Genomic DNA, 16,561 nt, shown 5'->3' with positions numbered 1-16,561 from the left:
TGTGAAGAAGATTTGAATATATACTGAGTTAAGTTCTGTACATTTCAAGTCTGAAATGTCTGTCGACTATCTATAAGGAGAATGGAATCTACAGGTCAAAAAAAACTAATACATAGTAGTCTAAGCCATAGAAACAAAGTAGTATCAAAGGAGAAGCCAAACCCAAGTGCTCTTTGACAAAGCTGGCTGTGTAGAGATAATAAGCCCTTTACTATATTGTCTTTTGGACTTGTACAGTGGAGGAAATGGGCCTCTCTCTGCTCTGAGCGAGTATGTGCTCAATCATCTTGGAGCTAAGACTTCACACCAGGTGAAAATGAAGGAGAAGCTCCAGTAGGTCTAAATGAAAAGCTCAAAGTACTGAAAATCTGAAATTGGAAGAGTCTTATCTAAAACAAAAACAAAAAAGAAAAGAAAACCCCAAACATATTCTGTACAGAACTTTTTTTTGTTTTTTAAAGATTTTATTTATTTGACAGAGAGAGAGAGAATAGAAGCAGGAAGAATGGCAGGCAGGGGAGGGAAAAGCAGGCTCCCCACTGAGCAGGGAGTCCGACTCAGGACTGGATTCCAGGACCCTGGGATCATGACCTGAGGCGAAGGCAGATGCTCAACTCACTAAGCCACGGAGGCACCCCTGTACAGAATCTTAAAAGTCTCAAAACACTTTATGGGAGAGGTAGACAGGATAGTTTTTGTAAGTCTTTTAGCATAGAAGAAACAGATTTAAAAAATAAGGAGATGATGATGATGATGATATATAACGAGACTGTCTAAAATTACACAGCTAATAAAGCAACAGAATTGAGAATCCTTAGCACTCTTAAGTTACATGTTCTAGGTTTCCATTTCCAGGTTTCCTGGAAATCTCACTGATTTAATACAACAGAGGTTGCCTGCCTCGGCCCATCCTACTTTTCTTGGCCTTTTCTAGAACCTGCAGAGAAGGAACACAATTTTACAGTTTTTGATCCTGAAGAAAAAAATCTAGCTTTGAGGTTTTCCAGAAATCCTTGCTACTTATAAACTAACAAGAATTTAAAGTGGGAGAAGCACACCCATCTATCTGCCTCTCTCACTAACACTTCACTTTTAATTACTTTGACAAAATAGGGAGGGTCAAAATATACTGGTTGCATTAAAACTTGGGGTTGAAATACAAATATGGTTCACCTCAATTGAAAAAGAAAATTAAAATTATTTTAGGCAATTTAGAAACGAGAATTGTCATAAAAGTTGGGAGAGAAGACTTTCAAGGCCAATGAAGAGACGTTATTCAAGTGTTGTTCAAGAGGAAAGCTCTCAGGGTAAATTCAAGTTCTGTAACACCCAGTGCTTGGGACTCCTTGATCTTAACCCTACATAAATTGTTTGATTAAATGCGTTTCCCACCTTCCACATTCCTTTCTTCAGTCCTCCACCACTATTTCTCAGCCTCTATTTATTCCCTACACACTGATAATCTTTTGCCCCCATGACCATTCAGTCTACTGACATAATTCTTCAATTTATGTTAAATTCAGGAAGCTTGGAAAGATTAATTCCTACAGCTACTGAATAGCAAAACTAAGATTACACATAGTCCTGAAATTCTAAAAACCAGTGTTCTCTTTGTTAATACCACACATATTCTCTAAGGGTCAACTACCACCAATTTATGTTACCATCAGGAAGAAGTAAAACTCACCAACTAATATCACAGGTAAGTTCTCAAGAGGAAGGTAGTAGGGAGGCAAGAAAGAAGACAATGGCAGAGAAAGCAAGGCAAGCCTCATACCTATTATTAAGAAAGAGCTCACAGCATTTTCAGAAAGGTTTTCTAGGAACTAGCCTGGACTGAAGACACCATGAAGAAAAAATGTTTTTTCCCAGGCTGACACCTCTGCCACCTTTTTAGAAATTTCCCACAACTTCTCTGAATTAATTGTTAAATCACCCTGATGTTGTCATATACAGCATATTACTGAAAGTTCTTAGAAACAGACTCTTATTAAAGTTTTATTTCTGCTTAAAAAGAAATGTTCCTGATTGTCATGTTGTAGATACTATTTAATCAGAACACACCTAAAAACAAAAGATATTTTGTAATTTTTTATTCTTGGTAATTAATCCATTGTAGGAAGTATAAAAAAAACTGACATAAGAAAGAAAAGCCAATAGGAAACAGGTCTCCTGAAAAGCAATTTCTAATATGTCACACATCACTTTGGGACAGGATGGCTATTTATCTGGCTATATTCTTCCAGGTAAACTTGTCTTCAATTCCAGTATAGTCAAAAGGGAAAAAAAAATCAAACTTGCTGTCTCTCTACCTTTGCTATTACTTTTAAACTCTGTTAAGAGAAACTAAAACATAGTATTTCTTACCTCCGTGCAACATAATAAAATATAGGATTCCCAGCTTTGGAAGTCCCTGCTTGGTAGAAAATACTTAATGTTTTCAAAGCCTTGAACTCTTCTTTTTCATGTACTTGATGCCTGCAAGAAAAAACAAAAACAGAGTAACTCATTAGGCTTTATACTGTCCACTGAGTATTTCTAAAAACCCATGATTAGAACTGTAATAAAATATATAAAAGGACAAAATATTTAAAAAGCAAAATACTTTCTGAAGGGAAATTTTACAACAAATACCCAAAATTTAAAGGTGTTACTCTTTGAAACACAATGAGTAGTTCTTAAAACTAGGCTAAGAAAAGTACTGGGCAGTAATATTAACTATAGGATTTTTTTTTTTATCATGGTATTTTTTTCTAGAAGCCACTGGGTTTTTATCTATTTGTTTTTTAAGAGTTCAATATATCAATCTTTTTTTATTGGTTTATGATTTTGAATAATTAAAAAGGCCTTCCTTTGTACATGTTTTCTTCTCCATGAGAATTTATCCTCATGAATGGTATAAACATCTTTTTTCCAGATGGTCACTCAGTAGTACCAACACCATCTATTAAAAGTCCATTCAATGGCTAAAATTAAAAGCACACACACAAAAAATAAAATATAATTAAATTAAATTAAAAGCACAAGAAACAAGTGTTGGCGTGGATGTGGAGAGAACGGAACCCTAGTGCACTATTGGTGGGAGGGCAAAGTGGTGTAGCTACTGTGGAAAACAATATGGCAGTTCCTCAAAAAATTAAAGATAGAATTACCATATGATACAATAATTCCAATACTGGATACCCAAAGAAAACAACCACTAATTTGAAAAGATAATATGTGCCCCTAGTTTATTTATTATTTACAATAGCCAAGGTATGGAAGCAACCCAAGCGTCCACTGATAGATGAATGGATAAAAAAGAACTGGTGTATACACAGAATGGAGTATTATTACTCAGCCATAAAAAATAATGAAATCTTGCCATTTGGAACCACACAGATAGAACCAGAGAGGGAAATAAGTCAGAGAAAGACAAATACCATATGATTTCACTGATATGTGGAATTTAAGAAACAAAACAAATGAACACAGTAAAAGGACAAAAAAATATAGAAAGCAAACTGGTTGCTGGAAGAGAGGTGGGTAGGGGAATGGAGAAAATAGGTGAAGAGGATTAAGACTACACTTATCGTGATAAGCACGGAGTAATGTACAGATTTGCTGAATCACTACATTGTACACCTGAAACTGATGTAATATGTTAATTATACTTGAATGAATGAATGAATGCAAATCCCAAAACTTAAAAAAAGTCCATTCTAGTCTCCCTGGTTCTGAATGCCACTTTTTATCATGTATTAAATTCCCGTATGTATTTTAAAACATTTCTGAAAAAGTATGATTTGATTTTTATGTATTCTGCTGAACACTCAGTGTGTGTAATTAATTTGAAGATTCATCTCATTCACCAACCCTGGGACATGTTCATCGTTGTCTCTTCAAATATTACCTCTTCACTATTCTCTCTAAGCTCCATTTCTGAGACACCTATTTCGCATGTTGGACCTTCTCATTCTGTCATATGCGTCTTGTAACTTCTTTCCTATTTTTCACTTCTTTATCTCTCTGTACTAACTATATATTGGTAATGTACTCAGAAATTATCTTCTAGCTATGCATTTTAAAAAATAAAGTATTTAAAAATATAGTTCCTGGGACACCTGGATGCTTAACAGTTGAGCATTTGCCTTTAGCTCAGGGCATGATCCTGGGTTGGGGACTGAGTCCCCCATCAGGCTCCCTGCAAAGAGCCTGCTTCTCCCTCTATGTCTCTGCCTCTCTTTCTGTGTGTCTCTCATGAAAAAATTAAATAAAATCTTAAAATATATATATATATATATATATATATATATATATATATATATATGTATATAGGTTGTATTATCTCAGTCCATCATGTTGCTGTGTTGCTGGTACCAGGTCACCATTTGTTTAATATTAATGGAAACAACCTACATATCATTTGATAAGAGAAATAGGTACACATATGTATAGATAAATGACTATGTGGCTATCTGTCAGATGTCAACTGCATTATTTCTAAGAGGTGAATATCTTTAAGAAGAGTAAATGAGAATTTTTTAACTCTCCTCTTTAGATTTCTCAGTTTTGAATAATTCAACAATTTTATTTTTATAGCTGAGAAAAGTATAAAGCTACCTTCATTTCTTTAAAACAAAAATGAGTCTCAAAGAGCATCAGTGGGAGCTAAGAACAAAAATAACACTTAACATTAAACACTATATACCATTTACTGTTTTAGGTGTCTCACACACATTAGGTCATTTAGTCTTCAAAAGCACAGGTTATTTTATAAGGGAAGTTAGGGTCTTAGGTAAGGAGCAATAAATAGATTTTCTTAGAAAAGTGGAAAAATGGCTTGGCTCTCCTCAGTAATGTCAAATAAAAAATAGTTTTATATTTTTGTACTATGTAATTTTCATTGAGGTAATATGAAAATTTTGCGTGAAAAATATTTCTCTAATCACTTAGGAATAAACATGTTACATGGAAATGAATATAATACAGCTAAAGATAAAAATTAAGCTAGAAAGGAGATTGTTATGTACTCACACATTTTTTTTCTTTTTTGAGAGAGAGAGAGAGAGACAGAGTGCGAGAGCACAAGTAGGAGGAGTGGAGGGAAAGAGAGAGAAACTCAAGCAGACTCTGTGCTGAGTAGGGCCCTATATGCAGCCCTGATCTCAGGACTCCAAGATCATGACCTGAGTTGAAACTAAGAGTTGGCCGCTTAACTGACTGAGGCACCCAGGTGTTCACATTCTGTTAATGGTATCAAAGAGTTGGAGTCACATGCACACAACTATGGCCTATATGTAATATGATCAATAATAGGCACTTATAGTGCAAGGCAATTATATGCAAATCTCTAACGTGAATTAATTTCTGAATGTCATATTCTGCTTTATTATTTGTTTCTAGCACATATTATGAACAAAACATTTCATCCACAATTGCTAATGAAGCACTCACTAAGTAACTAAGCTTAAAGTACGAGGAAAGGTACTTTAAAGACTCAAGGATTCAGCACACTACCTTCACTGTAACATCATAAAAGTGAATGTCTAACAATGAGGATCTTTTACCTCACAAACTATATCCTTCTTTTTTTTTTTAATTTTTATTTATTTATGATAGTCACACAAAGAGAGAGAGGGAGAGAGAGAGAGAGAGGGAGAGAGAGAGAGAGAGGCAGAGGGAGAAGCAGGCTCCATGCACCGGGAGCGCGACGTGGGACTCGATCCCGGGCCTCCAGGATCGCGCCCTGGGCCAAACCGCTGCGCCACCCAGGGATCCCACAAACTATATCCTTCTAAGTGAGATTCAAAACAAATGTCCACAGAAATTTTATAGCAATACTGAAATACACTGAATTTTCTGAGTCTCAATATGAAAGAAGTTAAGAGCATTAACTTTTGGGAGCGTTCTGAAAAATGTCACAGTGTGGCAGAAAGAGTTCAGAACTTTAGCCACAGGATCTATGAATTAGGGTGGAATCTTGGGCAAATTAGTCACTCACTTTGACCTATAGCATCTCCTTTAACTATAATTATCCATTGTCCCTTCTAAGTATTAAGTGCAAAACTACCTCAAAGCAACATGACAAATTACCATTCAATAAGATACTATTATTTTTATAAGTAAATCAAATATAAAACAAAGCACATGTCAACAATATATAAGGTAAAAAAAAAAAAGTGGGATCCCAAAATATGGCAATGAGGTCATTAGGCACATCTTTCCTATTAGAAATACAAGTCTACCTAACAAGTGGCCTGGTGGTAAATCTTGCACCTCAACCAAAAGAAAGCAATTATTATTTTAACATGGTACTTTACCTAGTCATAAATTCCTCAAACTTTGAACTGGTAAGGTTAAGGCTGGACCAGTGTGTATCTGCCACAGGTTTGTGCTCTGGAGGACCCAGGTATGCAAGAAGTGTTGCCATCTTATCGAAAGGTCGTCTTCCAACAGCTTTGTGATCCCTAGATACAGCAAACTAGTTAGAAAAAAGTAGCAGTTCACATTTAGCAGTACACATTGCTTTAGATTATCACCGGTTGCTTTTCTTCTTACTGTCAGCTGGTGGTTCTTGATGATTTGTAAACAGCACCAAAAAGACCTCAAGGGTTGTTGAGTGTACATGACCACTTCCCAAACTACCAAATTTACATTAAAAAAATTCTTTTTCTAGTATTCTTAACCCATTACCATTAAACAAGTAAAAATAACATTGTGATCCACTCTTTCACAGGATGAAAAGAATCCTTCTTGAGAAACTACTCTTTACAAAATGGGATATATTTGTCCCTGATATCAGATCTCTGCTTAACCAGTGTAAATATGGATTTCTCAATAACTATTAAGCATTTAAAACTACATAAGAATAACAAAATACTATTTCACAAATGTCAAACCGGCAAAAAGTATGAAGTTTACTAATGCGAACTTGGGTGAGGATATGTACACAGTGGTATTCTCACACAGTGCTGATCAGAATGTAAATCAGCATGTACTTTTTAAAAAGTAATATGGCAGTATCTAGTAAAGTTGGCATTGTGTGCAGCCCAAAACCGAGCAATTACATATTTAGGTAATACACAAGGAAACAAATATGAAGGATATTTATTACATCACTATTTAAAATAGTGAAAAACAAAAAACAAACCAAATATCAATTAGGAAATGTGAAAATAAATTTTGATATAATCATCCAGTAAAATACTGACATAAGTTAAATAAATAATAAATCTCAGAATACTGTGTGAAGAGATTATATTTAGTATATAGATTCTGTAAAATTTTAAAACACACAAAACTGTGTTATTTGTGTGTGTGTGAGTGTGTATACACATACATATTTCCTTGTTTAGTCAGTTACAGAGGGAAGTAATATCTTTTCCCAAAAATAAATAAAATGTTATAGAGATCTGAAGTGAAATCCGCATACTAATGTCAAAACTAGATGATGGATACGGTCTATGTTATATTATGGTCTATACTCTGTTGTACGTTTGGAATGTATATTTTTAAAAAACAACGAAATTAAAAAAAAACCTGTAACCTCAAACTACATGAATATGTATGTGAATTACATAAGAGAAATGAATGCTTGCATTTAAAGGCTCCACAATTTATTTTAGTGTGATACAGATAAAGCATCTTCAATCTTTCTCCATCAGGGCACCCATAAGCCATGCCCATGTCACTTTAACCCATTAACAATTCATGAAGGATTAAAATGCTCTCTTAAACCACCATCTCCTAATAAGTTAGTCTCAGATTCATGGTCTTCTACCATTCTCATGAATGAGCAAATAATTTTCATTAGCATTTAGGATTTTCTGGACTCATTTCACATTTGTAAGAGAACTCCTCATGCACAGGAATTTAGACCCTTTATAAACATACACAACTAGATAAATAAAAAAATAAAAATAAAAAAAAATAAATAAAACCTGGGGATCCCTGGGTGGCGCAGCGGTTTGGCGCCTGCCTTTGGCCCAGGGCGCGATCCTGGAGACCCGGGATCGAATCCCACATCGGGCTCCCTGCATGGAGCCTGCTTCTCCCTCTGCCTGTGTCTCTGCCTCTCTCTCTCTGTGAGACTATCAAAAAAAAAAAAAAAAAAAAAAAAAAAAACATACACAACTAGAAAGGACAGCAAGGGATTCAGGCTACAAAAGACTTACTAAAAACAGCTGATAAAACAATACCCAAGTTAATACTTCCTAATTACTGTTTTTTTTTTTAAGATTTTTATTTATTTATTCATAGACACACACACACACACACAGAGAGAGAGAGAGAGAGAGAGAGAGAGAGGCAGAGACACAGGCAGAGGGAGAAGCAGGCTCCATGCAGGGAGCCCGACGTGGGACTCAATCCCAGGCCTCCAGGATCACACCCCAGGCTGCAGGCGGCACTAAACCGCTGCGCCACAGAGGCTGCCCTACTGTTTTCTACATAAAGCTTTATTTGCTTATACTTCATAGTATTACAATGAGAATCAGACACTGACAACATTTTAATTATTAAATTCCCAAGAATGAGCTGCTCTTCAGATTCAGATGCCAATAGTCACTTGAGCTTCTAGTAAATTTAAACTTCTCTACATCTTGTTGTTCATGTTGGATGCAAACCAGAAAAAAACCCGAATGGCTAATTTGTGATTTTTCAGCTTAACATTAAAAAACAATCTGTAGCACCTAGGCAGGCTTGTTGATCATTTAATATGAATCAATCTTTGCCTATTTATTTTTTAAAAGAGTCTAGAATTCTACATTTCTCTTTCCAAACTATAATTCTTATTCTAAGCAGATGCAAAGTAAAAAAGCATTATTCACAACCATTACTCATGACCAATAATTTTTATAAGTTAAAATTAAGAGCTTTCAAAATTTCCATGACCAGGAAATCCTACCTGTTGCTGGAAAGATACTGGCCAATTTTCTCTTGATTGTTCCAGAGTAGACGATGTAAAGCAAGCACATTGCCATCACTGATGAAGGAAAGACTATGATTTACTGTATCACTTGTAGGACAATCAGATGCTATATCAAGGAAAAACCTTTAAAAATACAAAGTCATTAGAATTTTTTAAAACCAGATACACTCATATCTATGTTTGAATCAAATTTATTAAAAAAAAACAAATTTATATGAACTAACTTTGCAAAATAACTGAGATTATAAGTATGGAGGATTATGATATTATTCACACATGACTGTCATTAAACAAAACAAGAAGAGACAAGAAGAAATTTGGCATTCCATTTCTGATAGATACCTGGCTTTGGTTTCAGAGTAGGTTTTGAAGTCAGACAACAACTAAATTTAGATGGATGAGACTCTGGATCAAAGCCAGTACTTTACAGATAAGGAAACAGAGACTAAGATGAAACAAAAGAAAGACCTCCCCAAAGCTATATAACCTATTAGGTCAGAGCCAGGGTTAGACTTTTTGTTCTTTTAACTTTCTATGGGTAGTCTATCTGCTAGAACATGAAACCTATGCTGATATTCACTTTTTCCTTCAAAACAGCTTACAGTCCAACAATATACCTTTTAAACTCCAGCTAGAAAGAAGTTGATATGAACCATAATGAGAAACTGGAAGAGAGAGATGTACAAGTCTAGCTTAGACTATGAGTCAGACCAATTAGTTTCACACTACATGAAAAGCAGAATTCTGGACCTTAACCTACATTTTCAAAGCACTTTCTCATACACTATCTCATTTGTTTCCTTAAAGCCAACTCAGACAGGCAAACAGTATTGTCCTTACCTACAGATAAACCAACAACTCAACATAAAAAAAATTGTCATTATACACTATTATGCATTATGTGTACCATTCGGGTTTTAGGTTTTACTAGATAGAACCTTTTTCTTCTTTTCCTCCATATTGTAGCAACCTCAAATCCTTTATTTTAGTAGATGTGTCAAAAATCTCTACTGGTTTTCAAATATGGAAATCACTACCAAATTATAAAGAATATGGATTTACTGTGCCATAGCCTCCTACAGGAAAATAAAGATTAACTCTGCTCTTGACCTAGAGAGGGAAGATGTAAAAACCTACACAAGAGCTTCATGTAGACCTAGTACGCAGACTTAAATGAAACTGACAATAGTTAATTCAAATAGAGCAATCCTACCTCCGTGCTGCATCAAAGTTGCTCTTCACAAAATCATTAAAAGGCCGCATATGCTCTTCTTTTGTGAAAAGAACATGATTGGCAATACTCTGAAGTATCTAAATAATACAAAAGGGTTATAAACCAGATCATTCATTGTATGAAACGAACACAGTCATATACTCTTTAAAAGTACTAATTGTCTCATTGATGTAATTTCTACTAGTGATTAAAGTAAATTATTATTCATTCTATAACTACTGGGTGTTGTTGCTGTTCTTTCCCAAATATAACTATTACATACATATACATGTATTACACATATAAAGATAAATACTAAAATTTCATTTTAAACATCTCTTTTAATAAAAAAAAAATAGTTGCCATTTCAGAATTTCCAGAATGAACACATAGAAATCTATCTTCAGAAATAATCTTCGCTAAGATTATTTTCCCATAATAATAAGGTATCAGTTTAATGAATTCCTTTGCAATTTAACAAATAAAAGTAAAATAAAACATATAAGTGAAAACCACGGGGAATTTTTAAAATCAATTCAAAAAGAAGTACAATAAAAACAAAAAACTGAAAATTTAGTTGGAAGAGAAATTTAAAAGTAGATCACCTTTGACATTAACTTCAAGCCCCTTTCAATTCTAGGTGGTGGCTTTTTATCTAAAATCCCTGCTTCATACGGTGAGACAATGGCAGGATTGATAAATCTGAGGAACATGGCACTTCCCACTGCACCGATGCTGTTCTGAGGGAAACGCTGGCTAACCACCTAAAAACAAGGAGTTCAAAATTGACTATATAGTTTGAATTTAAAAAGGAAATGGGAAGAAAAAGCTCAAGGGTCAAACTTTGGCACAATAACTCTGAAGTATTACTCTTGTAACCAACACCTTTCTATTTTTTCCTACTCCCAAAACATCGGTAAATAAAATTTATCCTCAATTCCTGCCCTCCATCCTTTTAAAGCACAATAAAGATATCTAAGAAAAAAAGAAAAATCTCCTGAATGACTGGTGTAGGAGAGACCTGAAAAAAGATCTTAAATTTATCATTGTTGTTTATATTGCAAGTTTGTTAATTTAAAAAGCAGACCAAATTTTAACACAAAGATTATCCTATTTTACTAAGATTAATAGACATGAGAGTGTGGTCAACTCTCACAAGGCAAAGCTAAGTTTTCAACAGCATACCCAGCAACATCCAATTTCTGATAGTAAATACTTACATTTTGTTGGATACCTGGTACAACCCAGTATCTTGAGCAAAATGTTTGCTACCCACAAACAAAAGTAAGTTTTTTAGATTCCTATCAAGAGAAAAAACTTACTTACAAGTAACATTATTGCCAGTTTCTTTTCTTCCTCAGAATGCTTTATAAGGACCTATTATTTAAATCATGGAGGAACAGGAATTCTCAGGGACCTAAAAGAAAAAAGGATCCCACCAACAGAAAAGAGAACCCCTTTGTGTACCTCAGTGCATAAATCTGTCAAATAAAAAAAGTTAAGGAAACAAGAAATGGTTGCCCACGCTGAAAAACAATGTGAGCCCAATATTTAAAATGGATTTTGTTTCTCTCTTTTTATAAACATTCTACTTTGAAGGTAAAGTAATAGGCACATTAGATTGGGAAAAATGTTATGACACTGGCTCAGCTCCCACCGGCTCTTTCCAGTGACTCCTGTTTGAAGTTAACATATGAAAATTAGATTATTCTAAAACTTACATATTTTCACAGATAACACACACACACACACATATATTTTTAAAGAACACTTTTATAACATTTTAATCTCTACAATTGCTCTTGCTTAGTGTAGCTAACTGCTGCTTACAACTGATGGCCACAGCAGCAAAGCCACAGGGCTCCGTGCAATATTCTAAGATTCTAGGGATAGACCACATTTCAGAGGATATTGGGGGAAAATGAGAAAATGGGATTCATGTGCAGAATCTCACATAACTCTAGTTTATTTTATAATGCTTTAATAAAGTAATACTTCTTGTCACGAATTCACATGGCACACTGACTCCAGATTAACTCTGGGAAGATTAAGAATTATTTTATTTCTTTCTATCCCCTTTAGGGTTTCATGTGGTATACATTTTAAATGTCTTCTCATTCACTGCATTCACTCTAAATAGTTTTCTACTGTACCTGATAGAGAATCAGTAAATGTAAGATTTCAGAGAATGATTTTTTAAGCCAAAGAATATCCTTGTAAATGATGATAACAGACAGAGTTGTAACTAATATATTCTTACTTTCATTTATAATACGCAGCTCAGGAAGCTTCCTTTGTCTTAAAGTCCTCTGAGTGCTACTGCAGGAAGGACAACCTTACACTTAAATAGGAGGAAGCTGGCTAAATATAGCAGCCTTACTAGAATAGCTTTAAAACCCAAATAGTGTTTGAGAACTATTTTTAACTGAAATACAGTTTTAGAAATAGAATTAAGAAGAAAATTCAAGTGTCTCTTACCACTGTAGTACAGTATTTAACCTTTTAGGAAGTAGGAACAGAAAAATGAAATGTATACATTTACGCAAAATTCATACAACTTCAGAATGTTCCAGGAACACCATTGCTACCGAGTGGTTCTTTTAGAATTCCCAAATTTTAATCTTAAAACAGAAGAAACTTATCAACAAATCTATAAAATTTTATTTTTTTTCAAATCTACAAAATTTTAAAGCTTTCCGGGAATTAGCAAGAAGAGGACTAAAAATTGCTTTATATTTAATTTCAAATAGATGGTTTTAAAAGAATAAGCATATGTTCAGCTTAACCCATTAAAATCTTGAAACAGTTTTTGAAAAACTAAAAGACATAATTTGGTTTCAAAGAATCATTTGGAAATACTAACCTGCCTGGGAAGTATGTCCTAAAAAGCAGTAACTTATATCCACATTTCTGAAAGGTGCTACTTACTAGTTTTGTCTAGAACAAAATAGTTTTATAGTGTGACTCACATTTATACCCAACTTAATTAGGTATAATTCATTCTCAGAATTTAATGAAAATCTGGGTGAATTATTTCCCAAAGGGAGAATACTGTCAAACTTCTGAAAAGTATTACCCCTTTACTATTCTCCACATCTTCAAAATTAATTCTTGTCAAAACTCAAAGTACCCACACCTCAGAAACACTGCTTATGGGATCATATAATAATGTATCTCACTGATGATAGTATATTTTTGGAACTAAAACCTGATAAAATATAATGAGTATCAATAAAAATGCTGTATAACAAGTTTCATGAGACAATTTATAAAAAGTTCTTTTTCTTTCACCACTAATGAACATCAATGTAATTTTACCTCATAGTATACATACTCAAGTGTTTTTTTTTTATCTATAAAAATCTAATTTAGGTCCCAAACATATTCTGCATAAAAGGTCAAAATTGGGCTAGTCTGTATGCTGAAACCAGTTATCAGTCAAATGTTCTCTCTACTCGTTAACCCTTAGTAAAATCTGAACAACATGGTCAAATGAATGCAGTCATAAACTTTACATCAGCAAGAGGATCACTACCCCACATATGCTTGATTACCTGAGTTGGGTAGACAACTAACTTCTCAAAGAAGATCTAATTATACATTATATGTTGAGTATAATAAATGGAATTATCTATAATACGACTAGACAGCCAATATACCAAGAGCCAGGACCTTCTCTCTACATTTTACATATTCCAATCCATTACACATATACTCCAATGAAGAGCTTGCTTTTTAAAAGAAAAGATCATTAGATTCTTAAGCCAACAACTCCATAAACCAATGTTTTAAATTTATGATGACTATTGTTTTCATACTTTGGAATGTGTTCTAAACATAGCTCAAATTACCAATTAGTTTCCCTTTGTTTCCAGGAGGACCTCATATCACCTGTGCTGAGAAATATATTCCAAAACTCAGCGTTACCCAGAAACTTAAAAAAAAAAAAGAAAAAAAAATCTGAAAATAACACTAGTAAAAATAACATTTCAAGGAACAATTTTAGACAAAATCTTAATAAATAAAGCAATGTTAGGAGGCTAGAAAACATGCTTAGAGAAACACAAAAAGCTGGAATTTTAATTTATGTGATATACTAACACAATGCCATTAGTAAAACACTGAACAAGAGTGTTAGAAATAGTAAATTTCAACAGTGATGGTGTGTATGTGTTAAACCCACATATGCTGAGAATTAAAAGCATTAGAAAGAAATGTTTTTAAGCAAGACAGCCATCCAGTCCATTTGCTCACAGCTGACCAAACTTATTTAACATACTCAAAATCTTGAATGTACATTGCATCTAAATTTTAATTTAGTTCTGAATTTAAACAAGAACTTATGTATAAAGCTTAGACAAGAAATGAAAGATGAAACCCAATGAATATTATATTCTAAGTTTTACCTTGGTATGTTAACTACCTCCATGACTCCTAAAGGTCTTTTTTTTTTCTTTTTTTTTTTTAACATTTTTCTCTAAAATCATTTGTATTATATGAACAAAGATGATACTCAGCCTGGTAAGTCACAGTGATAGTGACAAATTCAAAATGAATGCATATTTGGGCCAAATTCCACTCATGGGGAAGAAAATAATTATGACTACCATAATTTTCTTCCTTTTAATTAGGGCAAGTTCACAGAAATAGGCAATACAGTCTTACTATGTTTGCAAAATGAGGTGTTTTTCTAAAAATATGGATTCACTGAGTTTTCCTTTATTTCAAAATACTATACTCTCAGTCTCAATAGTTTAATGATGACTTTCTCTAAGGTAAAAGGTTTACCGTTAGGATTTTTATAATCTAAGTACAAACATCTAGATTCTGGCTGAGACTGTCTAGATAAAAATATAAGGAGTAAAAAATGAAACTTTTAGGTAAGATTTAGAAAGTGACACACTTTCCCACCATATACTTTTTTCTCCCTCATATACTTCTAATACTAAAGGAAAAACTTTCACCTCTATGAAAAGAAACCACTCACATTACCTGCAACAAGAAGCAAGAATGAAGAGAGTCAGCATTTCCTAAGGCCTTGAAATTAAGTTTCTTTTGCATTCATTTGTAATTTTAAACAGAACAATAATAAAATTAGACCAGGGATGTCCAATGCAACAAATATCCCCAAAATGCCTTTGGGATAAATCAAACCAAAGGAACACAGAGAATGTTTTGATGTAACTTAATTCCAGGGTTAATTGAAATGAAAGCTATTTTGTGCCAGAATTAGTAGAATGATTTTACAGTGAAGGTCAAATAGGCTTAAGTGAAGATGTTCTTAACAAACAGCAAAAGATTTTTGTTTTGCTTTGAAAGAAACAGCTAATAAAAAGTTCTCCAAACTTACTGATTTTTTGTTTTCCTTTTTTTCTTTTACTGTAGCTTTATTCAGTAGGGAGTGGCAAGTTGCCTACAGAACAGAGATGAGCACAAACAAGTCACAGCACCAACTACATACAGCAACAAAAACAATGTTGGCTTGTACATAAAATTACATGATCAAATGTAACACAAATGGAATCAACAAAAAATTAGAAATCAACTGAATTTTGAGGGATGAATCTATTTCTGGATTTTAATTTTTATCACATTTTCAAGCCAAAGCACTAAATAAACAGCAAGAAATGTTGAGACAATCATATCTACTATTTCTGGCTATAAATCACAGAAAAGTTCTCCCCAAGTAAATTTGAGGATATTTAATATTTACATTTCAGTTAATTCCTAGCTTTTGATAAATTTCATAAGATATTTCATTACAAGTAGATCACACACTAAACACACTTCTATGTGTCTACATAATTTTTCTTGATAAATACTTCTCTGTGTATCCTTCAATTGACTTAAAGTTCTTTTATCAATAGCCGGCATTTAATTTAGACCTAATGATTTAAAAAATAAACGTTAATTGGCTAAATAAAATGGTAAAATTCACATTAGAGATTCTGAATTAAAAATCTCTTTAAGAAAGATTCTCTTAAAATTTCACTTATTTCTCTGTTTGCAGGCTACTTCCTGAAAAAGTTCTAATCAGAGAGGTTAAAAGCTCTGCAACATTTGGAAGGAGAATGTTATCAGCTTAACTAGAAATAAGCATTAATATTAAAGAAGAAACTGCAGAGAAAATTATAGAATAAAACTGTAAGCCCACTTAACATTTTTTCACATATCTGACTACCAGAATATATCAAAAAACAAAGCACCAAAAAGGAAAAACAAAAACAAAACCACACAGATATATTGGCTTCATCTCTTAGGGCTCCTTCTAGGCCAAAGAATTCTTTTATTTTTATTTATTTATTTTAAAATTAGGCTCCACATCCAGCATGGAACTTAACATGGGGCTTGAACTCACAACCCTGAGATCAATACCTAAGTTGAGATCCAGTCAAACGCTTAACCGAGTGGGCCACCCAGGCACCCCTAGGCCAAAG

General features: G+C 33.6%; 1 protein-coding gene across 10 annotated transcripts in view; it reads right to left on the bottom strand.

Moving 5' to 3' along the window:
- The window catches only part of NF1 (neurofibromin 1), a 273,767-nt gene that overhangs the window by 108,375 nt on the left and 148,831 nt on the right, over positions 1-16,561 (bottom strand). For 8 of the 10 annotated variants that reach the window (XM_077852082.1, XM_077852085.1, XM_077852077.1 and 5 more), the window contains 6 exons: positions 15,475-15,537; positions 10,730-10,888; positions 10,125-10,222; positions 8,888-9,034; positions 6,303-6,449; positions 2,368-2,478 (listed from right to left, as the gene is read on the bottom strand). In XM_077852082.1, the coding sequence (XP_077708208.1) occupies positions 2,368-2,478; positions 6,303-6,449; positions 8,888-9,034; positions 10,125-10,222; positions 10,730-10,888; positions 15,475-15,537 (725 nt within the window). The remainder of the gene's footprint in view (positions 1-2,367; positions 2,479-6,302; positions 6,450-8,887; positions 9,035-10,124; positions 10,223-10,729; positions 10,889-15,474; positions 15,538-16,561) is intronic. The other 2 variants (XM_077852080.1, XM_077852083.1) reach the window with 1 other exon arrangement.

Source organism: Canis aureus, chromosome 16 (assembly GCF_053574225.1).
Source record: "Canis aureus isolate CA01 chromosome 16, VMU_Caureus_v.1.0, whole genome shotgun sequence".
Taxonomy (NCBI): domain Eukaryota; kingdom Metazoa; phylum Chordata; class Mammalia; order Carnivora; family Canidae; genus Canis; species Canis aureus.
Note: the sequence above shows the minus strand (reverse complement) of the source record. Positions and strands in the feature narration are given on the sequence as shown.